Raw genomic sequence first — 26575 nt, 5'->3', positions numbered from 1 at the left:
AAGATTCCAACCCAGGAATCTATTTAACCAGTGGCCACTCCAGTGTTAATTATTGATTCAGTAGTACCCACATCTGTGGTATTTCCATGTTTTCCAACCTTTATTCTTGGAATATGCTGACAAGGTAGGGGCCTAAAATTTTATCCTTTTGAAAGCTGAGCTGCCTTTGGAAGTCCAACTCCAGGCTGACCTCAAACCTCCAAATTTGGATGCACGTTTCTCATGAACCTTTGTGCTAATTTCTCAAATTGAAAGCTGGTTCAGATTATCATAATGGATACTAGGTAAGATGGAAACGAAAATTCTCCCAGTATCTTTCCTATCATTTTTTCTTCCTCAGTCACTCCATCCAAACAGATTAACTTGCTCCTTATTTCATTGTGATCATAGGATTGTGCTGTGCACAAATTGGCTGCCATTTTCTTATGTAACACCAGGGATTGCATTTTAAAATTATTGTAAGACTTATAAGATTAAGACACTGAGCCCTCCAGACGATATGGGCGCCATTCTATAAAATGCAAATATATATTTCTTACAACGTAGCCTTTAACACAGGTCGATTGCAAACTAAGTTGTCACAGTCAAATCTATTAGCTAAGACCAAACCTGAATTTATCTGTTTAATCCTTAGGTAAGAAGGGATGAGTGGGCCTGTAATATCGTTACATTGTTAGCAAAACATGATAGATGTGCAGCATTTAATTCTGGAAAGAGTTTTATACACTTAGAAATATTGCCATATTTATAATCGTATCACTGCTATTGTAGCCTCTGACTTCAGTACCCGAATATGATAAGACACTCTGTTTTACAAAACCAATGAAGTCAGAATCGTGGACATAGCATGAGAAACATTCCCTGACATTTGGACAGAATGTGCATGTTCCAAACACAGAGCTAATAGTGCACGGAAAAAAGAAGTTAAAACACACAAGTTGGTGTTTTCGGGTGCTTTATAATCAAATGTGAATACACACTTTTAATGCCTCCACTATCAGGGATCTTATTTTAAGACCTTGCTTTACAAAATCTGTTTTCAGCATTTTCCTACAATTGGTAGCTGGATGGCCATCTATGGCTTGTAGCTTTAAAATGTGGCAATTGATTTCCTGTTCATTACTAACCGATTAGGACTGTACATCAGTGTACAGTTGCTCTTTTATGAAAGAGCAATTTGAACCAATTAAGTGAACATATTAATCTGTCAACTATGGCTCTGCTGAATTTTCAGCTAATTTACTTTTCCTTTACCAAATAAATTTCTATTTAGTATGAATATTATTCAATTGAATAATGACAAGAAAATTCACTCAATGTGTTGCATCTAAAGCAATTATTTTCACTTACTGGTGCATCTTCTTTACTTCCTGCAAATTTTATATCACACTTGCATGCAAACTCTCACATGCAAAGAACAGGAACACATCATAATTAAACTGTTGGGAATTAACAATCAGCAAATAGAAAGCACGGGTTAAAAACCAACTGTCATGGGTTGGAAAATAATATTAAAAATGGGAAGCAACAGCGACTGCTTTAAAAAAAAGGGGGAACTAGAGGGCACAGATTTAAACCAAAAGAACCAGATGTAACATATGGAAAAACCTTGTTGTGCATCAAGTGATTAACATGCTGAGTTGGTGGAGACAAATTCATTTTCCAAAGATAATTACTTGGAGAAAAAGGTGCAGGAATATAGGGAAAGAGCACAGGGGTGGGACTGATTGGATTGCTCTTCATAGAAGCCAGTGCAAACTCAATGGGTTAAATGGTCTCTTCCTGTCCTGTGATATTCTGTGGAACTACAATTCTCCTGAAATTCCATTAAAGTCATGGATGATGGAAAAAATGAGATTGATTCCTTTCAACCTGTTCTTTACATCTGGGAAGTCTAGCTCTGGCACATGATCAGAATGACAAAGTACAGAAGATGCAGATCACTGATTGTTAGGAATGCAAAGCAGTGTCTGTGCTCTGTAAAAGATCACAGTCACACATTATTGCATCATTACTTACCATTATAACAAATCAATACTGTTAATGTATTGCAATATTCAGCCCCCAAATTCTTCGTTTAATATGTCTGTTTTTTCCCCTGTGGATTTGTATGGACTCTAAAACACAAATACTTCTGTTTTTGCCTTTCTATAGACTTCTCAGCAGTAATATGAGGCTGCAGGTTTGAATAATGCTTGGTTGGAGATTCCATGTAAAAGGGTCATTAGGGCAGAATATTCCGTGTTGGTGCTAATAAAACCGAAAGATACAGAAGGAGGAAGGAAAAAGACTATTAATGTTCTTCCTGTCTTTTTATGTTGTTTTTGTCTGTGCAATGTTCAGCTTGCTGCTAGAAATGTTGCTGTTTATTCCTTTTTAATGAACATTGTAATTAATGTTTTATAAGTATGGGGAATGTAATTCATTTTCAACGGTCAGTAATGTGCTGTAATTGGACTTTTCACAGCATTTCTCCCTACAGCAGGCAATTTAATCAGCATTTCTTTAGTCTTTATATAGCAGCATTGGATCTGAATATTCATACTTCTTTCATGACTCACTCATCAGCAAATTAGCATCTTTAGCTGAGGAAGCCCTGCGCCCATTACACTTAACTCATATTCATGGTGTCTTTGAGATGGTGTTTAAATCTATTTGGACAAAATTGAACTTAATTGGCAATATTAATCACATCATCAAAAAATAGACAAAGATGAGGAAGACAATTTACCCCATTTCACCTCATACGTCCAGAACGTCTCTCAATTGTAACATCGAATTGTTTTTAAGTGATTCAGAGCCTTTTGTCTTAGTCTTTACCCTTATGTCTATTTCATGTCCAGTTGTCCCTTTGTACCAAGAACTTCCCAACATCAGTGCTAAATTTGTCTTTAATTAGCTTGTCCTCTTGACCAAGTGTCACATTTGGTTCAAAATAGTATTACAGATTTACCCTTTTAATAACATGACTTCAGAAAGATATATAAAGTAATTCTAACCATCTCTTTACATGTTTGAAAATCTCAATTTCTCCTGTCTTTTCTCTCAACTCACTTCTGAGATGTTAGGGGTCATTTTCATGACTCTTCTCTGAGTCACCTCTCAGTATTATTTTGCATTAAAGTGACCAGACTGGAGACAAGATTCAGTCGGTATTTTGCCGAGAGAGTCATACTCATGCAGCAGGTCTACCTCAAACTTGTGTTCTTACATTTCTAGTAATTCCATTAAAAGCAAGTTGGTTAATAAAATAAACAAAAAGATACCACTTCCTTAACTAACTGGGGATACTGATGTGTCCTTACTGAGGAGTATGTTAATAACTCACAGTTATTTGATTACCTTGATCAACTTATTCAGTTTTTCAAATCAGCATCAGTGACCTCAACCCATATTGCATGAATCATATAATCTAATTTATTTTTAAATGTATTTAAAATGTTTAAATTGAAAGGCTGGTACTTCATTCTTTGCTGCAGACTTAAAAATGCCAGATTCAAGTATTCTTCAATTAAGGAAAAAAAAACATATGCACTGACAACATACCCTTCTATTTCAACCCCATATCTCTTGACCCCCTCCATTATTTCTGACTTTTCGATCTACTTGTTTGACATCCAGAATTCTGGAACTGAACAAGATGAAAATTCCTCCAACTAAATATAGGCAATGCTAAAGCTATAACTTTGATGGAATCAAAATCTCTGTTTACAATGTTGATGGTGTATTAAAGATGGCTTCAACCACATGAGAACTCCATCACCAAGATTGCTTGCTTCCACTTCTATAACAAATTTTGTCTCTGCCCCTGCCTCAAGTATTCTGATGATGATCCCTTCAACCATTTGTTTTTTAACTTGACTATTTCAATGTACTCCGCATCTAATTCTCATCTTTGACTGTACTTGAATTTAAGTCCATTCAAATCACCACTGCCATATGTTAACTTGCGCTAGCCAAACCTGACCTATTGTTGACTCCTGGTCCAGGAGACTTCATTTCTATGAAATGAATGCTTCATTTCTAAAATTCTCATCCTTCTGAGCAAATCCTAACATGGCCTTGTTTCCTCTCCATATTTCTGTACTCTCCCCAATATTTCTGCACCCCTCTAATTCTGGCATCCCCGATTTTTATCCTTCTATTGTTGGATATCCCTCTATCTTTGCCTTCACCTTATTACTTCCTAACCCTCAAATTCTTGGCCTAAGCTTTTTCTCTGCCTCTCAACCTATCCATCCTCCATTTAAATGTTTAGTAAAACCTAACTCTTCAATTAAGCTTTTGGCCATCTTCCCTAACATTTTTGTAAGTCATTTTGCTTCAAGTTTTGTTGGATCGATCTTCTGTCAAAGTGTGGATATCTTGCTGTGTTAAACATGATATATAAGTGGAATGTGTTATTGTGCCATTCCCTCTTGGGTAGTCCCCACATACCATACTTTGATGGTACAATTTTTTTTAGTAGCCAGATTTAGCAATGATTTCATTGAAGGGATTGGGATAGGTTTTTGGTCTTACCATCTAAGTGTAAAATATTGCCAAGATGAGGCAAATACTGAAAATCAGGAGAGAAGGATCACGTGACTATAACCAAGTCACTAGAACATCCACTATTTTAAATGGACAGAAAGTTTGAGGAGTGGGGAAGGACTGCACTCAGGCAATCTTTTATAGAAGTCAAGGGGCCAATAACTCTCCATGGTCCAGAGGGGTCAATATTGGAACATCTGGCCTGGGTACTTTGGTTGAAAATATGTCAGGATCATTATGGCCATCCATTGACCACCCCTGGCATTTATTTGGCCAATTGAGCGAAGAGAGGTATAATAGTGATATTTTTATATCCTAGAGACACGCACTGTTGGGGCTTACACATGAACAATGATTGAGCGAGGCATGCAACGGAAAGCAACTGTGAAGATTGAAAGTCTGCAAAGTAAATGGTTTCAGAAAGGAAGGAGAGAAAATTGTTGGTTAATTTGAGCCTAGCCCCATGATGGCAAACTGACAGTGTCAGATGGGACAATCACTATGCAACTCATTATAAAGTAAAATCAGACAGGATCTGGGACTGAGGTTGATAAAATTACCACCACCCCTTATAAAAAAAAGATGCTGTCTGTTGACTATTAGAAACAGAATTGATTCTCAGGTGATTTTAAGGCAGTGGGGTGGTGTTCAAGAAATGGCTACAAATGACTTGAAGGCCAAACAGTGTTTGTAATCTAAATTCACGAAGGCAGCTAGCTAATCCTCTTCACCCATAGATATGTCAGTTTGTTTTGAAATGGAACATTCAGTAAAATGGTTAAAGCATTATATAAAGTTGAAATATTTATGTAGTGGTTTAATAACAATGGCAGCCGTTTATCTGCACAGTTTGACTGTTCTGGAGATTGATTGAAATAACCTTCAGCCTCATCCCTATTGCGGACACTAGCCCCACCTCCCAAGACAGTACGTGGCATATACTTAATGTCCTTACATGTTCCAACCACCTTGCAATTATTTTTAGCAAAAATAGATTTGTTAACATCTGTTAGTATTATGACCTCATTGGACAAGATGTATCTATATACCATGCCAGTATTGCTCTGGGAGATATAAAATGATAATTTTATGACATCAATTCAATCACTAAACTTTATCGTTCCTATGTTTACACATTCCTATTCTGAGCTCATTTCATGAAAATTAATTTCCTTCTTACCAGAGTTTATCTATCAATCATGGTCCCGTTTTAAATTTGTGTCTGGAATCACTCTTAGTGCTCTGATTTTAAACAGTGAGCTTTCTCTTCAATGCGGCCCTGCAGATGTTATAATTGAACAACACAGACCCCAGTCAAGAGCGTGGCTTGATAGATTATGTTTTAGTTTTCGTTGAAGAATCACAGAGTGTTACAGTGCAGAATCATAGAATTCCTACGTGTGGAAGCAAACCATTTGGCCCATCAAGCCCACCCAGATGCCCTGTAACCCTGAAGTTCCCATGTCCCATCCATCTCACCTGCACATCTTTGGATTATGGGAGAAAACCAGAGCACTTGGAGGAAATCTGCAAACTCCACACAGATACTCACCGAAGGCTGGAAACTGGGTCCCTGGCACTATGTCGCAGCACTGCTAACCACTGAGCCACCGTACTATCCAAAGGTGGCAATTCAGCCAATTGTGACTGCACCAGCTCTTCAAATGAGCAACATTGCCTAGTGCCAATTCCCTATAACCTTTCACATTATTTTTATCCAAACAATCATCTTGAATACCCCGATTGAACGTGCATCCATCACACTTCCAGGCAGTGCATTCCATAACCGAATTACTCACTGAGGGAGAAAAGTTTTTCCTCATGTCAGTTCCAGCAATATCTTTGGGAAGAAGCAGAGTTAACATGTTGAGTTCTGATGACCCTTGACTCACCTTCTTCTCTCCAAGAAGAACAATCCCATCTTCTTCAAACTATCCTCATAACTTAAGTTTCTCATCCCTTGAACCATTTGTGTAAATCGTTTCTACACTCTTTCCAATATGTTCGCACTCTTCCTATAACATGGCACCCAGAAGTGTACACAATTCCCCAACAGAGGCCTAACAAGTATGTTATGCAAGTTCAATATATACTCCTCGCTTTTGTACTCGGTATCCCAATGAATATTTGATTTGATTTGATTCGATTATTGTCACACATGTATCGAGTGACAAGTATCATTTTGCATGCTATCCAGGCAAATCATACCTTACATAAGTACATCAGGGTAATAGAACAGAACGCAAAATACCATGCTGCAGAGAAGTTGTGGAGTAATATATATTAATTCTAATACATGAGAGGTCTGTTCATTGGTCTGATAACAGCAGGGAAGAAGCTAGTCTCGAATCTGTTGGTATGTGTTTTCAAACTTTATCTTCTGCATTATTAGGATTATTCATCCTTAATAATGTTGATGATATTGTATCTTCTATTTACTACTCTCTCTACCTATCCTTCCACCTTCAATGATCAGTGCACATTAACACCATGTCCTCCTGCTCCTGCATCCCCATTAATCAAAATGGAGAATTAAGTTCAGGGTTTGAAGTTGTTGTTGAACACATTGATGGGAAAATGAGGTGGCTTTCCTTTAGCTTGCATTGGACTTCACCAGAATACTGCAGCAAGCCTAGGAAATAAAAGGTGAACTCAAGAACAAGACATTGGATTGAAATGGCGAGCGACTAGAAAGGTCGGGTTTGTATTTGTGAACTGAGCAGAAGTGTTCTGCAAAGCAGTCACCCTGTCTGTGTTTGGCCTCACTCAATGTAAAGGAGGACTACATTGTTAGCAGTAAAATAGTCTGAACAAAAACTGATTTGCTGTTTCAACTGGAAGGAGTGCATGGGGCCTTGGATAATGATGAAGGAGATAGTAAAGAGGTAAGTGTTGCTCTTTATATGATTGCATGGGAAGATGTCATAGGTTGGGGAAGGAAGGCATTGAAGTGTTGACAGTGATGGAAGAGTGGACCATGGTGCCTCTAAGAAGTACTAACATGGAAGGGGAGGGGAGGATATGTATTTCGTTGGTATCCTTGTGAAGGTAACAGGAATGAAGACAGATGATCCTTAGAATGAAGAGGCTGTGCAATGGAAGGTGAGGACAAAAGAAGCCATTCAGGTTTCTGGGAAGGAGGGGAGGGGATGAAAGTGGAAGGGCAGGAAATTAGTCCTGAGAACTAAGAACTCTGACCAATACAGTGAGAGGATTCCTTGTGAGAGGAAAAAGGGAGACTCCCTAATGGCATTGTGGGTCAGCTGGTGGACTGCAGCATTTCATGAAGGCAGCTCATCACCATCTTCTTAAGGGCAACTAGGGAAAGGCAAAGCCCCAACCACATCCCACAAAAATGAATAATAACAAAAAAAAATGTTAGGCGTGCCATTGTGGAAGACAGCAACATTGGAATAAATGTGATGGAGAAACTAGGAGAATAGAATGGAGTCAGGAATCAGGATTTAGGATTGGTTGGACTTGTAACGAATGATGATAGTCAGCCCGTCCTTAGAAATGGAAACAAAGAAATCAAGGAAGGGAAGTGTCGAGTCAGAGAGGGATCAGATGAAGGTGAGTGAAAGATGGAAAATAGCAGCAAATCCTTTGAATTTTTCCAGTTCCAGACAAGAGCAGGAAGTAGCAGCAATACAGTCATCAATGCATTTGCAGAACAGCTTTTGGGAAAGGGCTCAAGTACAACTGGAATAAGGGATGTTTGACAAACGCACAAAAAAGGGGTATAATTAAGGCTGTTGTTGGGACCAATGGCCATGCCTTTTATTTGGAGGAAGTGAGACAAGTTAAAGGGGAAATTGTTGAAAGGGAGAACAAGCCCAGCCAGGCAGGCTAGTGTCAGGATGGATGAGGACTGTTCAGCCTCTGTTCAGAGAAGAAGCAGAGAGCCCTGAGATCCCCCTAATTGGGTGAAGGCGTGGAGAGATTGCATATCCACAAGGAAGAGGAGGCCTTTAATGCCAGGAAACTGGAAATTGTTGACTTTAGGTAAGGCATCCAAAGAATCACAAAGGTAGGTTGATATGATCTACAATGTTTCCACCTTTTTTCAGTTCTGAAGAAGAGTCACTGGACTCTTTCCCCACAGTCAGGCCTGCTGAATCTCTCCAGCACTTTCCATTTTTATTTCTAATTGAAATACCTTGCTTTAGTGGATGGCTATTGTTTATACAGGTTCCTCCTCATAACAAGGTGAAGGCAAAAGGTCTGATCGTGTCACAAAGATATACAAATGTTTGATTTGTTTGTCTCGAAATCATTTGATAGTGTAGCCATGTATGACATGACGCCCAGAACAGCCAGTTATGTAATAGGATTTGCATCTTACATTCTGTAAATGGCTTGTTTCAACATGTCTGCTTAAGAATAATCAAAACACTTAATTATTGTTTCAATGGAGTTGAATTGAGCTAATATGATGTATTTTACAGAAGAAAATATTTATTTGTCATCCACAGTCACTACAAAATGGTGGGGGACAAAGAGGATAGACTATGCACTGTATTGTCCTGATACATTAACAGCTTTCCCAACTGTGGCTCTACCACACTTGTTCCACGCAAGCTACTGGGAATCAACTGATGTGTTGGCATTTGTTCTACGGCAGGTAACTCTCACAGATTATTTCTTGTTAAGAATAGTCAGGGCTCTTTGAAATTGGCTAGTAAATAATATTTTAGAGTGAAGTTTGCAAAGGTCAGAAGTAGTCTTGTTGTGTTACATCTGCTGCTCTGGACATTGATGTGCCTTATTACCTAAACTTGTCTCACAAAATTTACTCTTATATTTATTTCAAGTAGTAGCATTGTATGTACAGAATGTTGTAATACTTGTAGTGTCCTGTCACTCACATTGACGTGGAGCTGGTATGAGCTTGAGAAGCCAATGCTCAAACGTCAGATTGAAGCTGACACAGTATAGGAACTTAGTTCACCTCCTGAGTAATGCATTAATCTGTTTTTCTCTAACTAACCTGCTCAGTGATACATCTCTGGAGCAGGCGGGACTTGAACACGGGTATGTTGGTCCAGGTGGAGGGACATTACCATTGCACCCCAAAAGTCCTCCAAGTAATGCATTACTTTGTACAACATAAATAGAACACAGCTGTTATGGGAATAAAAAAGGATTATCAGTTGTTGATGTAAATTAGAGTCCCCATTAGTGGATGTCCTTCCACAAAGTGAAATGTATTGAGATAAAGTATTGTAAGATAACCTGTCATTTGTCATTATGACACACACTTATAAGACAAAATATAAACCTGAGGATTGATCTGACAGAGATCTTCCAGATTGTTAAAGGTCTTGGCCTAGTAGGTACAGAGATAGTACCTAATTGTGAGAGCATAAAACTGCGAGCCATCAATACAAGATAATGACTGATGAATCCAATTGGGAGTCTGGGCAAAAGTTCTTTAAATAGGGAATGATTAGAATGTAAAAGTCACTACCACAAGAGGAATTTGAATGGATTGAGGTTGATACATATAAGGTGAACACAAGGAAGAATGGGATGGAGAGAACGGCTGAAGAAGAAGAGGAAGAGGAAGAGGTTCATGAAGCACTAACACAGGCTGGCACCTGTTAGGCCGAAAGGCCTTTTTGTGCTGTACTGTATGTAACAAGTATATTCTGATACACAGACCTATCCTTATGGTCAATAAAGGCAAAGCAAAAGATGCAGGAAATGGCTCAACAGTTCAGGCCACATCTGAGGAGAGAGAAACAGTTAATATTTCAGATCAATGACTTGTCGTTGTGGCCCCTTTGTCTGCCTACCCAGTTTTAATTTCCATTGATATTCTTGCAGCGAGCTGGGGCCGATCTCAACCAATCAGCTTGGTGGATGAAGGGAAACAGTCACCCTGGCTATATGCAAATAAAAATGAATGAAGCATGTCTGTCGACATCCTTCCTCCTGAAGTTCTACTTCATGACTATTATAGCCATGGAGTGTAACAACAAATGATTGTTAATGAGTTGGCTATAATCATTTAACAAAAGATCTGTAACCTGATGACAGGTATTAAACTGGGACTGCATTGTACGCCTAAAATTAACTTTGAATTAGCACTTTCTCTGCAGCTTTCTGTCAGTCGAGGTTTATAAATGTGGCTGTGTCATTTCCAAGAGGCTTTTTGTAATAGTTCAGGAAAATTATGAATACTGTTCTGGCAGAATACATCAAAGAGCTTGAATTAAGAGGAATATTTTGTTATTTATATTGTATCAGCTTGTTATAAACGTGCTAATCTTGTCATTTTAAACACTGATAATGTGAATAGATGTTCTAGAATACTAATTACTGGGAATAATTTTTCATACATGGTGTTGATAACAAAAGCATTCTTGTGACATTCATCAACCTGGTACATTTTAAAACAAAGATGCTGGTCTTGGGTGAAAAATGAATATGGCATAACATTCCTCTGCAATTTCACACGGTTTTTTTTTGTTTATTCACTTGGTTTGTCCACTTGTCAACTTGGAGTGACCTACAAAGGAAAATGAATGGGAGTTCAACCCTATGGTGCAATCTTATTGGTCTGCAGGAATTATATGATTGTCAAACCTCTTCAGATATTGGCTTTGAGTTTTTTTTATTGGTTGTTGCCAATATCTTCTCATCTGTCTCTGTTAACAGTGATCCTGTCAACCAGCAGCTACTTCTGATTACATATAGCAACAACCCATTCCTGAGTTAGGACAGCATGGTGGCTCAATGGTTAGCACTGCTGTCTCACAGTGCCAGGGACCTGGGTTCAACTCCAGCCTCGGGCAACTGTCTATGTGGAGTTTGCACATTCTCCCCCTGTTTGTGTGGGTTTCCTCCAACAGTGCAAAGTTATGCAGGCTAGGTGGATTGGCCATGGCAAATTGCTCATAGTGTCCAGGGATGTCCAGGCTAGTTGGGTTAGGCATGAGAAATGCAAGGTTACAGGGGTAGGGTAGGGTGGTGGGTGTGTGTGGAATGCTGTTAGGAGGGTTGGTGTGGACTCGATAGGCCGAATGGCCTGCTTCCAAATTGTAGGAATTCTGATTCAATGAGTCAGTTCCACACCCAAGTCTGCCCAGTCACAGCCTAATCATCACCTTCAGAATTCAACTCTGAGTTAATCTTCATCCAAGCATGGCTACTTCCCTAGATCGGTTATACTTCCACTCAATCCGGGAGCTAACCTTAGACTGCAGAAACCACTTCTAACCAACCCCATCGTACCACTGACCTCTTAGTCCTGGCCTGTATCTTTTCTGCATTCAACTTATGGGCAGCACAGTGGCTCAGTGTTCAGCACTGCTGCCTCACAGCGCCAGTTCAATTCTCACCTCGGGCAACTTTCTGTGTGAAGTTTGCACATTCTCCCTGCGTCTGTGTGGGTTTCCTCTGAGTGCTTGGTTTCCTCTCTCTATCCAAAGATGTGCAGGTCAAGTGAATTGGCCATGCTAAATTGTCCCAATAATTGTGTTAGGTGCATTAGTCAGAGGGAACTATAGGGTAGGGGAATGGGTCTGGGTGGGTTACTCTCCGGATTTTCAGTGTGGACTTGTTGGGCCGAAGGGCCTGTTTCCATACTATAGGGAACCTAGTCTAATCTAAAACTTTCTATGGTGCCGTTATGTTTAAGGTGGAGAAAATTAGCTTAAGTTCTGTTTCCAATTACTCTCTGGTAAGCTGGTAAATCTTAAAGAATGAATGTAACAAGGTGCAAACCAGGAGAAAGTTGGTACAACAGAGAGTGTGCCAGTTTAGGTGCTTGAAAATGGTTGGTCAGAGGCAACCAGGGAACAGGCGTAATGGAAACCGCAGGAAGTGCTGGAGAAACTCAGCAGGTCTGGCAGCATTTGTAGTCGGAGAAATAGAGTTGATGTTGTGAGTCCGGTGGTGACTTGGTGAAGGGATACCATCCTTTATGGAGTTATTTCAAACAGGAAACAGCAGCAGAGGAATGGGATGTTTGTAGGGGGCAGAAGTAATCAAACGGAGGATAGCGTTCATGGTCTGAAGTTGTTGAACTTAATGTTGAGTCCTAAAGGCCATAAAGTGCCTAACGGAAAATGAGGTGGTGTTTCTGTAGCTTGCATTGGGTTTTGCTGGAGCGCTACAGCAAGCCCAGGGCAGAAACATTAACATAAAAGCAAGATGGTGTCATGAAATAACAAGTTACTGAAAAGGTGGGGTCATACATGTGAACAGAACAGAGTTTGTCTCACAAAATAGACATCCAGTCTGTGCTTGGCCTTGGTATTGTAAGGGAATTCCTGAAGAAGGGCTTATGCCCAAAACGTCGATTCTCCTGTTCCTTGGATGCTGCCTGACCTGCTGCGCTTTTCCAGCAACACATTTTCAGCTCTGATCTCCAGTATCTGCAGTCCTCACTTTCTCCTCCTATTGTAAGGGAAACCATATTGTGAGTGATGAATACAGTAGAAAGATTGCATGCCCATAGTGAAGAGCAAATGACTGAGGCCAGAAAATGAAATTTGTGAAACTGATGTGAAGCATCAGGAGAATCATGAATGTAGGTGTGAGGAGGCCGGTTTAAGGGAGAATAAATAGAATCAAAATAGAAAGATGTAAGTTCAGTTAGGAAGGAACAGACTGAAACGCTGGGTCAGCCAGGGCAGTCCTGTTTGTCGAGTTTGGAAAGGATGGAGCAGCGGGCTGTATGAGAGAATGGGGAATTATGAGGTGGAAGGCTGTGGAGGTATGATTCCCAGAGGAGATGAAAACATTGGCAGCCCTGGAAGAGCAGCTTGATGTTCAATTATGGAGTCATGGTGCTCGTGGAGACGGGAAGACATTTGTGAAAGTTGGCACTCAGCCTCTGTAAGGTGCAGTTCTTGACAAGAGCACCACCTTGGTCAGCAGGTTTGATAATGAAAGCAGGGTCAGACCTAAAGTGTGGCAGGTTAGAGTGGGTGACAGCAATACTGACACAGGACACCTTCTACATAAAGGTCATGAAGGTCTGCTGTAATGACATAATGATCAGCCACTCTGTAATCATTGAGTTAGTGTCATTAAAAATGGTACTGGAATAGAGTAATCATTTAATTGATTTATGAAAAATAAACTGTTCATCATACACTTTTAAAGCATTTGTGACTTGTTTTATGATATGAGCTATCAAAGATTTATACTAACATGCTGCATGTTAATGGTGTCTGTGCTAACAAACTGTGCAATTGCATTAATGCTGTGCTTGCCTTAGGAACACTGGACTTAGGTGTAGGCCATGTGGCCCTTTGATCCTACTCTGCTATACAATCAGATCACTGAATTCGTTGTGGTTACAATTCCACTTTTGTGTTTCCTCCCATGTAAGCCTTGTTTGCCAACTATCTATCTAAGTTGGCCTTGAATAAATTCCATTATTCAAATTCCACTGTCTTCATGGAAAGGGATTCTTAGTTGCAAATTTTAACATAATTTAATAAATTTGACTCGGAAAATTGGAACTGGATTAATTAAAGCTGTTTTAAGGCTTTTTTTCAGTAAAAGATACATTGTCTGCTCCGTGCCTATCTGGCTATCATTTATGCTTACTACGAAAGCATACTGAAGTAGTTATTTTTATGGTTTCTCTTAAAAGAACTATAAGTAATGTGTACTATATTAGAGATTGCTCTGAATCAATGTGTTTTTGGCGAGGCTGGTGTATTTATAGCTGAAGCTTTTCCAATTACAGGTAATGAGGTATGAAAGTGTGAATATAAAGGAGCACGACAGCAAGGATTCATCCACGTGCAATGAATCAAGTCCACGGGAGAAATGGCTTCGCAGACGAACACACGTGAAGCTTAGGGTTTGTGCCGATTGTCTATTTCTTTATTTCTCAATCAAACACAAAGAAATAGATGATATGATAACAACCTTTTGGTAGGCAATGTACTTGTGATTTGCCCTAATCAATTCCAGCCTTGGGCGACTGTCTGTGTGGAGTTTGCACATTCTCCTCTTGTCTGTGTGGGTTTCCTTCGGATGCTCCGGTTTCCTCCAACAGTTCAAAGGTGTGCAGTTTAAGTGGATTGGCAGCGGAAAATACAGGGTTACAGGGATGGTGTTGGGGAGTGGGGGGGTGGGTGGGTCCGGGTGAGATGTCAGTGTGGACTTAATGAGCTGAATGTCCAGCTTCCACTCTGTAGGGAATCTATGGTTCTAATTTGTTTATTACAGATTTTTGTCTTGCAGCCCCTTGTTGACTGCAATGCTGCCATTTTGTGGCCATAAGCAGAATTGACACAATTACTTCAATGTATTTTAATTTCAAGTCTTTGCTCTGTACACATAAACAAATTGCGCTTTGAGTCGTAACATCTTCTCTAGAAATGGACACAAAAGCCCATTTAGGAAACATTTATTTCTGCCATCGTCTCAAGGGCAAGCAGAAGCAAAACCTTAAATGAGCTTGGAGCAGATTGCTTGCAACTCAAGACTAGAGCAACCTTAACCTATTTGCAACCTCACTACTAATTGCACCAAATGGATGTTCTGTATCTAAGTAACATATATATACATAATATTTATAATCTGTGCACTTGTGTCAATTTATTTTGAAACAAGATACCTGTCAGTTATACAAAAGGTGTTTGGAATAAGCAGTTCATTCCAACATCAATGATATGGTTTGTATATCACAGTTCTTCTTGGATACACACTTAGTCGAATGAAGTTGCTATGCTTTGGCCTTCCTCCCAGATTTATGTTTAACAAAGTCTCTCCAATTATGCTCTATTTAATCTGCTTTGGTAATGATAGAAAAGCTACTTAGGTTTTTACATTTATTTTTACTTTCCTATTGCAAATTCCAGGCCTCATCTCATAATATTATAGCGCACATCATACCACAATTCATCTGGACCAATAAATCAACCAGAGGATGGTGTAAAACCATTGGGGACAAGTTCAATTAGCCTTTCTAACATAATCTTATATTATAAAAGTACTTTACAGACCAGTCATTTTACAAAATAAATTGCTCTATTTGGCACCAATGACTTGTAATGATTTATCACCAGGCCATTTCTAATTTTAAATAGATTAGATCTACTTTTTTAAGACTGCAGAAGAAATACTACAGTTAGCAAAAATGAGCACAGAATGCTGTCTAACCCAATATTTACAAACATTAGCATCATCAAGTGTGTACCTGTTGCTTGCATAAATTGCAATTAGAGCCTTACACCCTTCCTAATAACCCATTTGACAGGAGAAATCCGCTCCTGTCCTAGAGTATCTCCAGTATGGTTTCCCATTAACTCCATCAGATACATGTAGAATAAGTGCATACTGAATCTCCACTATAATATTGCAACTCATTCATTACTGTTCCAGAAGGGATACCTCAAAGCTTCTTGTTGCACCCATCCCTTTGGTTTGCTTTTTTTCAAAAACAGCATCCCTTCCCTTGTGGAAACTCTTTTTCCAGACAAAATGAATTTGTGCATTAAAAGGAGCCAATTTACCCAGACATTCTTGAGTTAACAAAGACAGAGTTTATTACTTACTAAAGGCAAGGAGAATTAGTAATGTACTACACACGCGCATGTATACACACACACACACACACACACAGAGGAGAAAAATTGGTAATGTAGTATATACACACATACAGACACAGACACACACAGGAAAATAATTAGTAATGTAGTATAAATGCACACACACGCGCACACACAGGAGGAGAATTCGTAATGTAGTACACACACACAGGAGAAGAATTTGTAATGTTGTACATACGCACACAGATTTAAAATAAGAGCTCAGTCCAACAAGTCAAAAGTGAAAAAAAAGGTTATATGTATCAGTATCTTAAGTATTTGTGAAAAGCACATAAGACAATGCTATGAGAATAATTGGGTTGGATCAGCAGTGCTAATGTTAGCAATTGAACAGATGACTTTTAAGATTCTTGATTTTTAGGCTGATGGAAATTCGTTTGTCCTGATTCCTCCTTTAACTAGTTTGTGGCATGTGGAATGATGAAAATAATCTTTACTGCGTAACTAGGGGACAGTTCTTTGACTGTGATCTTTGCAGCACACTAACACTTGAACACAAGCTGGTATACATGAGAGCATTCAGTCCGACTGGTCCAATCCAGTGCAGTTGGACTGCCTTTTAAACCTCCATCCTAGTGCATTCCTCAAAGTGAAAAAGACCAAATGTGTTTGCAGTTTGGACCATAATCATCAGTTGTTGATTCTGGGATTGTCAGCCCCTCTTTATCTTTATAGTTGCAAGAGATCACAGCTCAGCCCATTTGAAGTTTCTTTGACACCCTTAGGTGTTATATTCCATCAGTCCCACACAGAGAAAATTTTATAGCTCCTTGTTATTTTATCTCTATAGCAGTCTTCTTTAAAATTAAGTCAAAAATCACACAGCACCAGGTTATAGTCTGACAGGTTAATTTGGAAGCACTAGCTTTCGGAGCGCTGCTCCTTCATCAGGTAGCTGTCCTCCAAAAACTCCGAAAGTTAGTGCTTCAAAATAAACCTGTTGGACTATAATCTGGTGTTGTATGATTTTTAACTTTGTCTACCCCAAGTCCAACACCGGCTCCTCCACTTCTTTTAAATAAAATACGTTCGGGAATTAAAGGATTAAAATGTCCACAGCACTTTGGGGTTGTGACCTGTGGTCAGGGCAATAATCATGCAGTTCAGCTTGATTTCAAAAAGTCTTAATTGAGAAATAGTTTTTAACACAGACTCCAATCTGAAATCAATAACTAGAAAAGTAGGTGGAAGTAGAACTTCAGCAATGTGGACCTTGTGTTTTCTCTTTGTCTGTGTCGCTAACCCTACCCCATTACATGTGGAAGATGATCACAGGACTATTATGAGGATGCTATAGTCTCCATTGGATCACCTTGCTGCAAGATTGTGAGAGCAGCCATACTATTGAAGGATAAAAATTACCATGATGTTTTCTAATTGGATTTTAAGCCTGACAATTGCTCTGAGACTGAATGTCTTATGGTCCTTTACATTTTTAACTCCTCCTTGTAAAACTGTTCCTTTTGCCCTTTTGTGTAAGTGATGGATCATCTCATTCCACCATTTATATTTAATTATAGTACATTTGCCTCAGTGAGGGTAAATTATTCAACCAGCAATACCAAGTGGAATAAAAGTCAACTAAATGAGTAAACACGGAATGCTAAGGTTAAAGCGATAAGAAACAGCTAAGAAATAATGCCAAGAGAAATGTTGACACTCAAAAAGGGAGTGGGAAATGGGTTAGACATGTAAACGTCTTTGACAGTTTACTAATCTTTAAATATTGGTAAAATGTCACTCCCACTAAATGAATCTTGTATGAACCTTACTTTCAGTTGGTCTGAATACTAGAAACATGTCACAGTTGTACTTTCCTAAACTGTACCTGTCCTGTCTGCTAGCATGCTCCCCTTTATTCCTGCCTACCAATGCATTAGTGTCCTGAGATAGTCATGTATTGAACAAGCTTTGCAGAGCTTTTAACACCATTGCTCAAATAACTAGTAAGGCAAGCAAATGGAAACCATTTTTCATCTGTAGACTATGTCATAAGCTGTATCTAACCAATCCAATCTCCCAGATGAGCAGAGGAAACCTCTAAGATAATAAAGCATTGATATTTTTTACTGACCCTCAAAGTAATTGAGTAAATCCATGGGACATGAGACCCACAAATTCAATTCTGCTTAATCACATTCCTGGATGACACATCTTTATGCAAAGCGAATCATTGAGTCAGCATTTGGTCAGTTTTGTAAATCAGTTTTTCATGATAGATACTAAAAATAGATGAGCAGCAGGAAATGTTCTTCCTCGTATTGATAGTTATTTAGTTTTTTTATTATCTTGTCATCAAGATTCTGGTCTCTACTGTTCTCTCTTGGGTTTAATTCTGATTGACAGGTACCTGAGAACAAAGATTCTCAGTGTGAATCACATTATCAGACGCTGATCTGTGCTTAACTGATGGAGTTGGGAGGATAATTGGACTTCTATTCATCCTATATGTAAATGAGAGAAAATATTGTGACAATTGATGCGTTTTGCACCTCTTGTCAACCTGAGATCACTGAGATATATTTTGAACATGAGATTGACAGATTAGGAAAGGAGTGATGATCTTTTCCAACCCCTCAGTGTGATATTTACACAAGCTGATCTGGAGGTTTCGAAGGCAAATGGATACACATCTCTTATTGACTGAGTTAGCAAATTCAGACACAATACAAGTGGTAGAGGTGCTGCTATTGACCTCAAATTCTCTGGGCTTGGAAAGATAAAAATAAAAAATAAACAATGCCAATACTCCTCTTGAGTATTAACTAGGAATCCCCAGTGGATGTGAAAACATTGCTCAGTATCAGAGTTGGGACATTGCGTAGAGGTTGAACAGAACATTGGTGAGACCTCTTCTGGAGTATTGTGTCCAGTTCTGGTCACCCTGTAATAGGAAGGATATAAAGCTGGAGAGAGTCCAGAAGAGATTACTAGGATGCTGCCAGGAATGCAGGATATGAGTTATAAGGAGAGGCTGGATAAGTTGGGACTTTTTTCAATGGAGCGTTGAGAGGTGATCATATAGAGTTTTATAAAATAATGAGGGGTATAGATAAGGAGAATGGCAAGTGTCTTTTCTCTAGGGAGGGGAATTTCAAGTCTACGTGGCATATTTTTAAGGTGTGAGGAGAAAGATTTAAAGAAGAGATGAGGGGCACAGAGTGGTTCATGTGGTGAAATGAACTTCCAGAGAAATTGGTGGATGCAGCTACACATAAAATGTTTAAAAGACATTTAGATAAATCCATGAATAGGTCATGTTTGGAGGGATATGGGCCAGGTGCAGAAAGGTGGGACACATGTAGTTTGGGATTATGGTTGTCATGGACTGGTTGGACCAGAGGATCTCTTTCTGTGCTGTATTACTTATGCCTCTATGTGGTTACCCAGTTAAAATAGACCTGAATTAAACTATGATGAATGCCGTTGGTTCATTGGTCTGAACATACTCAGATAGACCCACTTCTAAATAACAACATCCTGGACATTTTACTAATCGGTTAAGGGCTCTGCAACTGGAATCTTCTTGGAATATAAGACAGTATCTTTAGGGTGGGAGAGCAAGTTGGTTGAACGAAGTTACATGGGAAGGGGAAAACTAAATCAAAAAGGGACTTGTGATTGATTAGCAAATATTGAGAAAATATTGTCTGAAGTTCTTTGAATGAATAATGATTAGTAATACTATAAAATTCTTTTTTCTCAGAATGTGACGGCCAACCACCGAGCCAACGATGTTATCACAGCAGAAGGTAGCCCTCAGATATTGATGGGAAGATTCATGTATGGTCCTCTAGACATGGTCACCCTGACTGGAGAAAAGGTATAAAGATGTAGGTTACACTAAGTAGAAAATGTTCTCATACAATTGCTGCCGAGACATCAATCCTGCCTTCTTGACAAATGAAAACAATCTCTTCAGAAATAAAAAAAAAGTGCTTGTGAAAAATAAATGAAAACTGTAAAAGTACGAAGTACACTAAATTATTCCAGTGTGGTATGTTGTGTTATAGTCATACTTGTAAATAAATTCTGATTTAAGTTTTAGCCAGAACAGAAGCAGAGGATGGTTTCGTGAACGAGGTGAGGTCAGACATACCGTGCAGGGCAAAAAGGAGGAAAAAGAGAATGAGGCAAATTCAGGGCCAGAGCAGTGGGAAACTAAAGCCAGTTACACTAGGTGGCACAGAGAAAGGGAGTAATCTAGCAGAGGCAGCTGATTGATTGGTCTTGGTCTTATTGAGAAAGAAGACCATGAATCCATGTTGTTAAAATATGAACGGAGGGGACAATGAAAACTGGTTTCAGAAGATTGAAGAAGGGATAAGAAACCTAGTTTTATCTTTTCATTGATCCTGGGACAGTATGTAGTTTTAGCAGATGAGAGTAGGAGCCCATGGTGTTGAATCTGTTGTTTGATACTAAACCAATAGTCCATCATATACCTTTCCGTCTATCTCCTTTAGATTTAAAGTTGCAGAGATGAGGACTGTATCAGGAATAATGTTCTTACTGGAGTGAGGGCATCAATGATAGAGGTGAAGATGCAGTTGAGCAAATGGGTAGCTGCAGAATGTTATAAACGGGTTCAAGTTTATTATGGAGATTTTGAAAGTGCAGTTGTAAGTGATTTCGGAGATTTGTTTTTAGCGATGAGCAAAGCAGGAGTTATAATTGGGGGAATGGAAGGAGGCGAGGAAGGATGCTTGTGGAAAGAAGACTGTATGCATAGTTTATACAATAGGAGGAATGTTATAAGGGTCTGAGTAACGTGGGCTATGGTGAAATGTTTAGCAGAATCTCATGGTCAGGAGCAACCAATGCCATCTTTTCTGCTTTTCACAGATGTGAAAAGGCAAACTAAGACAGTGCAAGGCAGGGATTCCATGTGCATCTAAATAGGTTTGGAATGACTGTGCATTACAGCAGAGAGTGAAGAGTCTAGAGATGCAGCCTGTCTATGAACTGGGTGTGTATCCCGAGTGCACAATGTCCTTGCTGCAGATCCTGCAATTGGATCAGAGATGTGCCACGAGATTCTTGCTAGGCAAAGACAGAGAGGCCAATCTATGGAGATTTACACTTGTTAAATGCTTTGTTAATGCCACATTAATGTTGAGATGCTTACATTACTTAGTTCACTGAACAACTTAAATGTCTGGAAAACTTTAACAAGGAAACCAGAGAAAGAACTTGGTAAATTCAGCTCACCACTTGCTCCAAAATGATCTCTGTGTTGGAAATCAGACACCAACATCTCAAGGTACACTACACGGGCACTGGCTACATGCACTCCACATCCATGAACATTGGTATCCAACATGTGTCAGCATCTAAGAATCTTCATGGCACATCTCTGATCCACTAGCAGGATGTGCAGCAAGGACATTGTGCGCTCGAGATACACACCCAGTTCATAGACAGGCTGCATCTCTAGGCTCTTCACTTTCTGCTATAATGCACAGTCATTCCAAGCCTATGTAGATGCAGAAGGTGAAAGTGGGTGTCACAGTTATTACTGTTGGTGCGAGGGAGGGGAGGTGTCATAATGATTGAGAAAACAGCATTGAGGGCTTCCAGTGTTAGTGATATTGGCAAGAGTGAATGAGGGAGGATGTTTCAGGCAGAAGTGAAAGTGGTAGAGCATGAGCCTTCATGGGAGGTGGAAAAAGTAGCTGCGATAGAGTGAGTGTGAGGTAGTGGAGAGTAGATGGTGGCATTAACACTAATGCAGTGGGGGAGGACATTGAATTTCTTCCTCTTGTGGTAGGTATTCCTCCACACAGCCTACACTGCTTTAAACTTGTGGCAATCTTAGACCGGGCTGGCATATCTTGTGTTAAGACCTCTACTGATGATCCTAGGGAAAAGGAGATCATGTGTGTGCATCACCATGTTCAGTAGCATCTCCAAGATTTGCCTGCAAAGCAGAACACCGATTTCCCCCTGTTTACCATGTCCAGAGCAAATGGCTGCAACTTGTGCAGGGCAGCTAAGAACTGGCAGGGCGTAGCCAGGGCTTTCAAAGTTAGAATGGATGCAAATGAATTCAGGGATGTCCAGTGAGTGATGAGCTGTTCCAGTGTACGGTAAGATGGGGCAGAATTTGGTTGTGAGAGATGCCAAGGGGCATAGTAATTAATGAGGGAAGTTTGTTATGATTAGGCAAGAAAAGGCACTTAGCTTCTCAGCAAAACATCCTCCATAAAACTTGATGCAATTCAGAATTAGCCGAACATTGTAACCCAATCGGATTAGGAAAGCTCTATGAGGTACCAAAGTGCTTGTGACTATGTGTTGAGGTGTTTACACAGAGGAGGATTGGAAGGCAGTGAATTCAGACAGAACAGAGCACAATGTGTTGGAATAGCGGTTGCAAAAAGCAGGTTTCATATTAAAATTGGACAATTATTTCAAAAAGAAAACAGCTTTGATGAAAGATATCTGGTGTTATCCTGACAATGACCAAAACAACTTTTCTGAGAAATCTCCTCATGAGAACTTACAAATTCTAATGCAGCATTATTGATTAAAAACTCTGTATGTGTGAATGTACTCATTATAGTGACAACTGGAATCAAATTACAAATCATTAATCTCTGTTAGGGAGTGTTTCTTTGAGGTGACACCTAGGGAATAAGGGAGCATCCTGCGGACAGTATGCATCACGTTCTCCAGTATATCAATTGACCATTTGAAACAGTCAGCTGTGCTGGCCCATTTGGCCAAGAAGGTCTCTTTTTATCCGATCTTATGTAATCCTGTCTGCACAATCTTCTTTTTGGTTTTCTGTGTGTTTATGTAGTTTTCCCAGTGGATGCAGTCAGAAATCATGGAAGATAACAGCTCATCTGACAACCGAGACATTAATGGAGCCTTCACCATGCTCCACCATGTTTTAGATCTTTCAGATTCAGTAACTGACCATAAGATAAGACCATAGATACAGGAGCAGAATTAGGCCATTCAGCCTATTGAATCTGTTCCACCATTCGATCATGGCCGATATGTTTCTCAACCTCATTCTCTTGCCTTCTCTCCATAACCCTTGATCCCCTTACTAATCAAGGACCTAACTATCTCTATCTTAAATACACTCAATGACTTGGCTTTCACAGCTCTCTGTGGCAATGAGTTACACAGATTAACCAATCTTTGGCTGAAGAAATTCCTCCTCAGCTCATTTCTGAAGGGTCGTTTCCTTCAGTCTGAGGCTGCACTGTTCCCCAATTCCCATTTCCTGGTTACCAGTTGAGGCATATTTAACAATCAAAAATTAATCCCATTTACTTTACTGCCGTCACCACCCAACTCATCTGGTTTCATGTCGCCTTTCCCAGTACTTTCTTCAGCTGTTGTACAAATTGGTTTTTGAGAATCAGTCCACTGATCACTGCAGAGCACATGTGCTAAAAGCCCAATCATGTTGTTCAGGGACTGTTTCATATCCATGATCTTTCATCAGAAGTGGGAAAAGTTACAAATTTAATACATTTAATGCAAGAAAGGTAATGGGAGAGGTGGAGTAAGAGGAGATAGAAAAGAAACACAAAAGGGAAGTCTGTGATTAGATAGAAGACAAGAGAGATTAAATGATGAAAAAGTTGATGGTGGATGATCAGAGGGTCTGGTAGTGCAACACTTAAAAGAAAAACTGTATTGAGGGGAGGTGTGATAGGGAGAATAATGATCAACTTCTGTTTGAAACCAGAATAGAGATAAAAATAAGAGATGGCAGTGTTGTGGTGATGTGACTGGTCTGGTGATCCAGAGGCTCAGACTAATGCTTTGGAACACAGGTTCAATTTCCAGCACAGCAGCTGATGCTGCCAAATTTGAATTCTGTCAATAATCTGGAATGAAAGCTGATCTCCGTGATCTGTGATTGTTGTAAAAACCCATCTGATGCACTGATCACAGAAGGAAATCTGCCACCCTTCTCTGGTCTGGCTCCAGATCCACAGCAATGTGACTGTTGTTTAACTACCTCCTGAAATAGACTATCAAGCACTCTGCTGACAGGAAATTAGGCAGAGGCAACAAATACTGGCCTCACCTACACCCCATTTTAAAAACTAGTAAAACCCAGAGAAAAAGGAAACTACGTAATGAGACCACTTGTGAAACCAGCAGACTGTAAAATGTCGAATCAAAAGACAAGGTGCCATCTCATGCTCTTATATTGGATATCTTGGAACCCACTCTGAGGGTTCCAAGATATGAGCAAGTTGAAAAAATGCCCAGAGATAATTGCCCTATTCCACTTTGTACTACTTCTAGGAAATCTTTTATAGATATTTGAAATTGCAGCCAGGACTTTGGTTGACCATCTCATCCGAAAAGCAGCATCTGTGACAGTGCAGCCTCCCTCAGTGTTATTATCTAGTAAGGTCTGGGAGGGGACATTGAGCACAAGTAGAACTGGAAAACAGATGATGATAATTGGGTGAGAACTTTAGTGCATGTGTATCTACTTTCCAATTTACATAGTAGACCAGGGTGTTGCTGGCTGGCCAGCATTTATTGTCCATCCCCAGTTACCTTTGAGAAGGTGGTGATGAGCTGTCTTTCCGGATTGCTGTAATCCATTTGCTGTAGGTAGACCCTCAATGCAGTTAGAGCATTCCAAAAGAAGGTGTAATCAGTGGGATGGAGTCATATGCGTGCGAATTGAAATGTAACTCTGACCAGAAAAGCATTTATGTTTTAACCTCTGGTGTCCATCACTCGGTACTGCAGTATCAGCCTTGATCTCTATGATCAGGATCTGGATGCAACTTAAACCCATAACCTTTTAACTGAAAGAGAGGAACCTAGCGACAGATTCAAGGCTGACAAAGGAGCATTTGAATGGCATATGTCCTTTCAGTACCAAGGGCACTGCTTGTGTGCAGCCCAGATAGATTTGATGTTAGAACTCCTACTCCTCAGATAAATCAAACAACCACTAACTTACCATTATCATTTTAGCAAGAGTGTAGTAAATAAAGTGCAAGAGTTCATGCACTCCTACAGGCACCAAAGGGCTGTAACATTTGCAGATCTGAGAGACCAAACATTATTGGGGATATATTGAATTTTTTATATAACAAGGTACCTGTTGATTGATGATAATATACAGTTTAAGACAAATCAATGATTCTTCATTTTTTCAATGTTATTAAAATTAGCAAACTCCAAACAAAAACAAACTTGTAAGGAGATCTCAGCTATCTGTAAGAATGGTAGGGGATTTTAACTTTCCAAACATCGACTGGGACTGCCATAGTATTAAAGGTTTAGATGGAGAGGAATTTCTTAAGTGCATACAAGACAATTTTCCGATTCAGTATGTGGATGTACCTACTTGAGAAGGTGCAAAACTTGACCTACTCTTGGGAAATAAGGCTGGGCAGGTGACTGAGGTGTCAGTGGGGGAGCACTTTGGTGCCAGCGACCATAATTCTATTTGTTTTAAAATAGTGATGGAAAAGGATAGACCAGATCTAAAAGTTGAAGTTCTAAACTGGAGAAAGGCCAATTTTGATGGTATTAGGCAAGAAATTTCAAAAGTTGATTGGAGGCAGACGTTCGCAGGTAAAGGGACGGCTGGCAAATGGGAAGCCTTCAGAAATGAGATAACAAGAATCCAGAGAAAGTATATTCTTGTCAGGGTGAAAGGGAAGTCTGGTAGTTATAGGGAATGCTGGATGACTAAAGAAATTGAGGGTTTGGTTAAGAAAAAGAAGGGAGCACAAGTCACGTATAGACAGGATAGATCGAGTGAATCCTTAGAAGAGTATAAAGAAAGTAGGAATATACTTACGAGGGAAATCAGGAGGGCAAAACGGGGACATGAGATAGCTGTGGCAAATAGAATTAAGGAGGATCCAAAGGGTTTTTACAAATATTTTAAGGACAAAAGGGTAACTAGGGAGAGAATAGGGCCCCTCAAAGATCAACAAGGTGGCCTTTGTGTGGAGCCACACAAAATGGGGGAGATACTAAATGAATATTTTGCATCAGTATTTACTGTGAAACAGGGTATGGAAGATATAGACTGTAGGGAAATAGATGGTGACATCTTGCAAAATGTCCAGATTACAGAGGAGGAAGTGCTGGATGTCTTGAAATGATTAAAAGTGGATAAATCCCCAGGACCTGATCAGGTATACCCGAGAACTCTGTGGGAAGCTAGAGAAGTGATTGCTGGGCCTCTTGCTGAGATATTTGTATCATCAATAGTCACAGGTGATGTGCTAGAAGACTGGAGGTTGGCAAACGTGGTGCTACTGTTTAAGAAGGGCGGTAAAGACAAGCCAGGGAATTATAGACCAGTGAGCTTGACCTCGGTGATGGGCAAGTTGTTGGAGGGAATCCTGAGGGACAGGATGTACATGTATTTGGAAAGGCAAGGACTGATTCGGGATAGTCAACATGGCTTTGTGCGTGGGAAATCATATCTCACAAACTTGATTGAG

General features: G+C 39.7%; 1 protein-coding gene across 3 annotated transcripts in view; it reads left to right on the top strand.

Moving 5' to 3' along the window:
* Nucleotides 1-26575, top strand: part of pitpnm3 (PITPNM family member 3) — a 658838-nt gene that overhangs the window by 609908 nt on the left and 22355 nt on the right. For all 3 annotated transcript variants that reach the window (XM_043718503.1, XM_043718506.1, XM_043718505.1), the window contains 3 exons: nt 9009-9157; nt 14243-14359; nt 19822-19938. In XM_043718503.1, the coding sequence (XP_043574438.1) occupies nt 9009-9157; nt 14243-14359; nt 19822-19938 (383 nt within the window). The remainder of the gene's footprint in view (nt 1-9008; nt 9158-14242; nt 14360-19821; nt 19939-26575) is intronic.

This window comes from Chiloscyllium plagiosum, chromosome 28, assembly GCF_004010195.1.
Source record: "Chiloscyllium plagiosum isolate BGI_BamShark_2017 chromosome 28, ASM401019v2, whole genome shotgun sequence".
Classification (NCBI taxonomy): domain Eukaryota; kingdom Metazoa; phylum Chordata; class Chondrichthyes; order Orectolobiformes; family Hemiscylliidae; genus Chiloscyllium; species Chiloscyllium plagiosum.
The sequence above is the reverse complement of the archived record's forward strand: the minus strand, read 5'-3'. Positions and strand labels throughout refer to the sequence as shown.